Here is an 8176-nt window from a genome sequence, read left to right as displayed (position 1 = left end):
CGCACTCTGCAATTTGAGACCTGGCCGGAAGCGCTGCTCTCTGAGGTGCTGCAGATGTCCAGTTGGGGACCCCGAACTGGGGAGACCTAATGGTGACGACGGCGAGCTTCAACCAGCACCCGCTAGGCGTCCCTGGGGTCCAGCAGCCCACCAGCCCGCACCCGGGGCTCCCGCATCCGTGTCTCTCCAGAGGAGCTGCGGGGCTCTCCTGGGCCTTTCTCTCCAAGAAAAACCTCCGAGGAGTCCCCGCCCAAGCTCCGGCTCGCCCGCTCCCAGACCTCTAGGTGCCCACGAAGGAGCCCAGCCCCGGTGCCCTGCCTCTGGAAAGGCTTGAGCGCTTCCGCAGGTGGGGGACGAAGCCGGAGGACCTCGGTCTCCCCATCCTCCCCCCAGCCCCAGAGGGGCACTTGGCGCCAAGCCGTGGACGCCTTGCGCGTGGCTCTCTCGCTCCGGGTCGCCGCAGCGGTCGGGCAGGTCGGTAGGTCGGAGCAGCCGGGCCGGTGCCGGGGAAACCGCGGAGGGGCGGAGCCCGCGCCGGCCCCGCCCCGCCCCGCCCCGCCCCCCGCGGCCGGAGCCCGGGCTGCAGCCGGGCGCGCTGGAGCCTGCGAGCCCGCGAGCCAGCGAGCGGCGGCGGCCTCCGCTGCGCACGGTGACCCGGCGTCCCGGCCCGCGGGCCCGCGCCCTCCGCGGGGCAGGGATGCATCATGGCCACGCTGGCTTGTCGCGTGCAGTTCCTGGACGACACGGACCCTTTCAACAGCACCAACTTCCCGGAGCCCAGCCGGCCGCCGCTGTTCACGTTCCGCGAGGACCTCGCGCTCGGCACCCAGCTGGCCGGGCTCCACCGGCTGCTGCGGGCGCCGCACAAGGTACGCGCGGCGGGGCCGCCGCTCTGGGCACGCCGCGGGGGTCAGGCGCCGCCAGCGGGCTCAGTCCCCGGTGCGTGTGGGGGCACGAGTGCCCGTGGGCAGAGCGACCCTCCCGGGCGGGCGGGCGGGAAGGACAGCTCCGCGCCCCGACCCGGGTCTGCGGGCGAGCGCGGCCGAGCAGGTGCGGGGCGGGCCCGGGGCGGGATGCCGCGCCGTTAGCTCGGCCGGGTGGGCGGGGTGCGGCTCCCAAAGCTTCGATCGACCGGCCGCGGAACCCCGGGTGCTGCAGGACTCTAGTTCCTCGGAGAGTGCCCTGAGCCATGGCTGGGACAAAACCTCTTTTCGGGCCTCTGGGGCGCTGCGGACGGCCTTGCGACCCTCACGACAAAGCACGCTTTAGGACACCTCCCCCCTCCTCCCCCGGGGCCACCTGGGAGGACCACGACCGCGCACAGTGATAGTGTTCACAGGACCCCCTTTTCTTCCGACAAGCAGGTGGCCTTGGGAACCTTGGAGGAGCAGTCCTTGTGGGAGGAAGGGCGGGGGCGCGCGCACAAAGCCTCGGCCTGGGAGCCCCAAATGAATGTCCCCCGGGGAAGAATGGCGCCTTAGTCCATCCGTTAGATTTTTCCTTTCTTTGCATTTCTTTCTTCATCCTTTTTAACCTTTTGAAAGAGAACAGGCGTCTTGCAAAATGATTGCGAAGAAGCAGGGCATTGAAAACTAATCATTTAGCTATCCAAGAAAACCCCTCCTCCCACTTAAACAGATTAATTGCACCTTGGAGGATTACCTCCTAGGTATATTTTCTGTTTAGGATCCATATCAAAGCATGAAGTGAAGTTATTCCTTGAGAATCAACACTGACAGATATTTGGGAGAACGTAACCCAAGAAAAAATTTGATTTTGAAAAATTCTTCAGATTTCTGTCAGGTGTCCATCTGCTTTGGAAATAAAGGAAGAATAAAGGAAGAGGCTGTGTGGAAACTAGAGGGCTTTGGCAGGGATGTCCCCCTCCTACTAGTTGATCAGTGTTCCCCACCCCACCTAACTAGTATTCTGTTTTTAGGAAAGAGGAATGAGCTGAGCCCCCCCCCTCTGTGTGTGTGCGCACACACACACACACACACACACACACAGGTTGGCAGTAGTTACTACACGTGCAAGTCTTTGAGCCATTAAACCATGATGTGCTAGGAGACAGGCATAGAATGATATATTAGGGGTTCAGATTATCAGAATCACTTTAGTAAGTTCTTGCTTATTCAACATGGGTCTCAGTTAGAAGTTTCCTAAGTGCTTCTTCCATAGCATGGTTATTCAGTGCATTATGGTCTCTGATTACAGTGAACTTTTGTTGAAACCACAGACGACTCATAATTGTGGCCTTGTGACCTTGAAGTGGTTTCCTTGGATTTCAAACCCTATATATATGGGCTGACCTTTCAAGCTGCGAGCTCAAGTATGTTTTTATGTTTCCATGGAAGAGCCTTGTAGTCTTGATCAGTTGTTCTCCATGTGGCAGGCGGGCATCCCAATGTACCACACCACTCCTTGCCCAGCACCCACCAGAAGCCACAGCCTAGCAGTCTCACTGGCTCCTGGAAGGTTCCAAGGCATCCTCTGTGGAATAGACGCAGGCAGAGAAGCCTAGTGAAACCCTTTAACCCTAGTCTTGAGGGCTAGCCTCAGTCTTAGACTCTTTTGCCCAAAGATTCCTGCAATATGTTATTTTTATAGTCAAGGGCAGAGCACATGGTGGATTACATTAACAAGAGTTGTGACAAGCACAATTTAAGGCATTTGTGCATCTAACTGTACGTACCTACCTTTAATAAGAGGGTAGTTCATTTCCAGCAATCTTAAAGTTGGAGGATTCGCCTGCAATGGAAAGAAGTAGTGAGTAGTCCATAATCCACTGGGTTCTCAGTGCATGATCTCATTTAACACCACACAGCTCCATGACATAAGGCTTTTATCATCCCTATTTTAGAGATGAAGGAATGGAGGTAAGAGAGCAATGAAATAATCTAATTTCTCTGCCAGGACTAGAGAACTGTGAGTCTAACTAGGCCCTCGAGGTTTGAGACCTCAGTGTGAGGGCAGAAGCTCTAACTCCTGGGCCCTTGTATCCATGGCCTGGGGCAGTTTACCCAAATACCTTTGTGTGCCAGGTACTTTTTGGCCTGGGGACAGGTGATGTTACAAGCAAAGCTCCTGCAGAATTCCTGGCCTGGTAGAGTTCTTAGTCAGAGGTGGGAACATAGAGTTACGGACTGGGCTGTGAGTTGGCAGGCACAGGAGTGCGCTCGCTGTCCTTCCGGGCCCTGCCACCAGCAAGCCTTCCTGGGCGACAGGGTATACTTCTCCCAGGGCAGCGTTCTGAGCTTGGCCTTGGCAAGACAGAGGGAAGCACTGGGCAGGAGGAAATGAGGCATGAGTGTGGACAGTGCACACACTTCCAGTGTTCTTGGCTGTCTTGCATATTCAAGTCTCTGGGGGAACAATTTGATTGAAGCAGATTACACACAGAATGAAAGGTTGCAGTGTATGTATTTTCATGAACACAGGTGAATACCCTTGTGTAACTAGCTCTGAAAAGACCTCTCACAGGGTTCTAATTTATTTTTTGAAAGAGGGTCTCACTGTGTAACCCTGGAAGACTTTAAACTCATGCTTCTCCAGTCTTCGTCTCCCAAATGCTGGGATTACAGGCATGTGACATCATGCCTGGCTGAGGGTCCTCATTTTTAAAGCTTGCTGAAGGGTTCTCTTGTCCTGAGAACTTTGTAACCTCTAAGGCCTTTCTAGGTGAAACTTGAGTCTGGACATCTTAACTAATTCCTATTACTCTATTAGAATTTGTTCATATAAAAAACTGTTGTTTTGAACAAAAACAATATATTGTGCTTATGTTTTATCTTTGTTTTCAAACTGATACATTAAAACACACACTCTCCACCCTCCCTCCACACGCCCTGCCCACACCAGTTTTTCATAGAACTTCCAGGAGGATGATTAAGTAAATCATTAGTTTGGTCACAATATGGGAGATGTTCACTCGTTCTGGTGGTACCATGTTCTGGCTGGACTCGGTCTTTTGCTTTCAAATGATGCATGGCTAAGTGTTTACTTCTTACTGGTTTTAGAAAAAAAATGCAGCTTTACCACTACTATTAGAGAAAACACTATGCAGATAATAGACTCATAGGTATTTCAAAGCTTAAAAATCTGTTTTGGAGCGGTTGATGGAGAAAGCATTGAAGGGCTGGGCATAGTGGTGCACACCTATAATCTCAGCACTTGGGAAGTGGTGGCAGGAGGATGAAGAATTTTTTTTGTTTATTTTTATTTATTTATTTATTTGAGAGCGACAGACAGAGAGAGAAAGAAGCAGATAGAGAGAGAGAGAGAGAGAGAGAGAGAATGGACGTGCCAGGGCTTCCAGCCACTGCAAATGAACTCCAGATGTGTGCGCCCCCTTGTGCATCTGTCTAACATGGGTCCTGGGGAATCGAGCCTTGAACCGGGGTCCTTAGGCTTCACAGGCAAGCACTTAACCACTAAGCCATCTCTCCAGCCTGAGGATGAAGAATTTGAAGTCATTCTCAGCTGTACAGGGTACATGAGCTGTATCAAAACAAGAATAGATAAAAGCAAATGAAAAGACATGGAAGAGTGCAAGGCTGTTCCCCTGCCTCCTTTGACAGAGAAAGTTCAAACTGCAGAATACTTTTCCAAAAAATAATCACTAGTGTGTATGTAAAAATGACAATTTTGACTTAGTAACTTAATTTGGGAAATGGTTCATTGCCTGTCATGGACTCGTGAGAGGGGAGCTTGCAATGGCTACTGTGCTCTAGGTGTATCTGTCCAAGGTACACATGCCCTAGACCCAAGTCACCACACCAAGCTCATGACCACCCCAGGCCAGGTTCTGATACTATTGCATTTCAGAGGAGGAGAGACCAAGCCTGGAAGTCACCTGCTCTCATGAGTTTGGAGTTCCAGATCTAAGCTCTTAATGACTCCACTTTTGTGCACATCTTCTGACTGGGTTAGCCTTGGGGACCCATTCCTTTCTTAGCATCTTTGGTTACCACCATGCCTGGGCCATGCCATCTGTGAAACGGCTGATGCAGTGAGGGTTAGAGTCTTGTTACACCAGCCACGCAGGGGGCATTGCCTGCTTGAACTACATGCTGTCAGACCTCCCATGACCACAACTCAGAACATGTGTCTTTTTATTTTATCTTTATTTATTTATTTGTTTGTTTGTTTATTTATGAGAGAGAGAATGGGAGGCCACTGCAAATGAACTTCAGGTACATGCAGCACCATGTGCATCTGGCTACATGGGTATTGGGGAATTGGACCTGGGTCTTTAGGCTTCGCAGGCAGGTGCCTTAACTGCTAAGCCATCTCTCCAGCACCCTTTCATTTTGTGTGGGTGTGTATATGTCTGTGTGTGCACGAGTGTTCATGTTTGTACATGTGTAGGCCAGAGGTTGATACTGGGAGTCTTCCTCAATCACGCTCCAGATCATTTATTAAGACAAAGTTTCTCACTTGAGCCCAGAGTTTGCTGATTTGGCTTGTGTAGCTAGTACTCCTTGACCCAGGAACCCCATGCCTCTGCTATTATAGGGGGCTGCCATGCCTCTCTGGCATTATGTGGGTGCTGGAGCCCGTACTCTGCTCGTCAAGCTCACTGATCCACCTTCCTAGTCCCAGAACATGCGTCTGACCAGAGTGTCCTGGTAACTCCCGCACTTACTCCAGGCTGCAGCATGGGTACAGGTGATGTGCATTAGGTGGTCAGAACCTGGGGTTCTCACTGTCTCTTCTGTCTGCCGGTAGATGGCCTCTTGAGGGTGCATCCCTGGCTGTATTCTCTGTGCTGCCCCCAGAAACTAAGTAGTGCTAAGACAGGGTGTACACTAAGTTGATTGACCGGCGTTAGTTTTAGAACACAAATCCACTGGCATTATTGCACTAATGAATTTCCACTTTAATCCTCTTAAGGGACACATCTGTTTGCTACATTACATTAAGATTTTCCAAAGATGAGGTCATTAGTAAACTTGGCAAGTGGGTTGTGCCACAGCATCTCAGGACAGCACTGTTTAAGAATGTTCTATGAATGGCTGAGTCTCTGCCTATGCACAGTTGAATCTGACCCCACTGTAATTAGCTCACTTGATTGGAGACTTGCTATTGAGATGAGGATCATGGGATTGAACCCTTCATGGGTCAATTGGCTTTGCTTCATGCATGGCCACAGACCATGTTGGTGACCCAGCCAGACATGCAGCAGGTGCCGTCATGGCTCCTTGCAGGATCTGAGTTGGAACAGCCTGGAAGTAGCTCTTTGGGGTGGGGCATGGCCCCTGTGTAATGAGCTTGTGCTGGGGACCGTACTGTCCAACTTCGTTTATCCTCTCTCAGCAACTCTAGCAGGTAGGCAGTCAAGGAACCCAGTAGTACAGAGGAAGTCAAGACACAGACAGGTTAGGCAGGCTGCCTAAGGGAAGGGGCTGGGATTTGAGGTCAAGTCTTTTTTTACTCCAAAGCCTGTGGCCAACTGTGTCCCATTATTAGAAAAGTAGCCGAGCACATGCCGCCGTGCCTGGCCTGTGGGGGTGGGGCAGAGGCGGCGCATCGCCTTAGCACCCTGCCGCCTGTCACAGGCCTGTGATTTAAATGGCTCTACTCTGCTGAGTCCTTCCAGGGTAGAGACTGTGGGTTTGTGCTTTTTGTCCCCAGGGTCTCTCAGAAAAACAACAGTACTGCCTTGGCCCTCCCCCACGGGACCAGGACTGTGAAGTGTTAGTTCTTACTGGTGGCCTCTTTGAAACTGATTAACATGCTGAGGCCAGCTCCGGGGCGCCCCTCCCCCACTGGCCTTTCTTCTCCTTGGGTTTCTTTCCAGCGATGAACCTTTGGAACCCTTGAGAACTTCACTTGCCTTGGGTGGGAGGCATGTGTGTGGAGGGGGACAGCCACTGCTCCTGGTGACCACCACACCTCATCTCTGGGGGTTCTCCTGCTGCCTGGGGCTGGCTTAGGAATGTCCATGGTTGAAAATTTTTTTTCTCATCTGTGTAGCCTGGTCTGTCTCTATGGGTCATTTTCAGAATCTTGGGTTTGTCAGTATCTCCTCCATCACGACAGGTTTTTTTTTGGGGGAGGGGGGCGTTTGGGAAGAGAGAGAAATTGGGAAGTGGATTCAGGAAGAGACTGGGGTAAATTAAGTCACGGTGAATGTTATGCCTTGACATAGAGGTACAGTCAGCAAAACCTAGATTGTTGGAAATTACTTTCTCTATCAAATAGGGTTAAAAAAATGAGTAAAAGGAAATCTTTCATGAAAAGAGGTTTTAAGATAACTTAACCATAACAATGTGTGGCTTTAATTGAAAGGTAATTCAAAGAAACACATTGTAAATAAGCATTTGAGATCAATGGGAGAAAATGAACACTGACTGGCTGTTTAGTAGTACACGTGATGATTTTAAAGTGAGACAATAGCATGCAGCTATTTTTACATAAGAGTTTGTATTTTTCAGAGATGTGTTCTGGAATATTTATAGTTGAGATTATATGATGTCTGGAATGTGCTTCAAGATGATCTGGGATGAGGGACAAGCAGGTGGGTCAGTGTCCAGATGAAATAAGATAGATCATGGGCTAAAGTTGGATTGTGGGGAAATGGGGCAAGATTTCTTGTTATATATTCGTATACTTTTGCCAAGTTGAAAAAGTTTTTTCTTTTTAATATTTATTTTTATTTATTTACTTATGAGAGACAGAGAGAGGGGAAGAGAGAGAATAGGTGTGCCAGGTCTGCTAGCCAGTGCAAACAAAATCCAGACACATGTGCCACCATGTGCATCTAGCTTACATGGGATCTGGACAATTGAACCTGGATCCTCAGGCTTCGCAGGCATGCGCCTTAACTGCTAAACCATTTCTCCAGCCCCAAGTTGAAATTTTTTGTGTGTGATGTTTGTGTGTTCATGTGCGTGAATGGAGACACATGCATGTCATGGTACATGTGTGGAGGTCAGAGAATAACCTTCAGAGCGGGTCTTTACCTTTGCCGTTGTTTGAGGCAGGGATGGTTTTGTTCTCCACTGTGTGTACTAGGCCAGCAAGTTTCAGGAGACTGTTTTGTCACTCCTCCATCTTGTAGAGGGCTGGGATTGGAGACCAGTGGCTCTATGTGGGTTCTGGGGATTTGAACTCAGGTACTCACGTTGCAGCAAGCACTCTACCCACTGAGCTATTTCCTCATCCTCTGAAC

The 8176-nt window shown here is 50.4% G+C and overlaps 1 protein-coding gene across 1 annotated transcript in view; it reads left to right on the top strand.

Annotated features, from left to right (window-relative positions):
* The first annotated feature begins 670 nt into the window (after positions 1-670).
* The window catches only part of Fhod3 (formin homology 2 domain containing 3), a 502577-nt gene continuing 495071 nt past the window's right edge, over positions 671-8176 (top strand). The window contains exons 1-2 of the mRNA XM_045134751.1: positions 671-1050; positions 2864-2879. Coding sequence (XP_044990686.1) covers positions 705-1050; positions 2864-2879 — 362 coding nt within the window. The 5' untranslated portion in view covers positions 671-704. The remainder of the gene's footprint in view (positions 1051-2863; positions 2880-8176) is intronic.

Source organism: Jaculus jaculus, chromosome 15 (genome assembly GCF_020740685.1).
Source record: "Jaculus jaculus isolate mJacJac1 chromosome 15, mJacJac1.mat.Y.cur, whole genome shotgun sequence".
Classification (NCBI taxonomy): domain Eukaryota; kingdom Metazoa; phylum Chordata; class Mammalia; order Rodentia; family Dipodidae; genus Jaculus; species Jaculus jaculus.
Note: the sequence above shows the minus strand (reverse complement) of the source record. Positions and strands in the feature narration are given on the sequence as shown.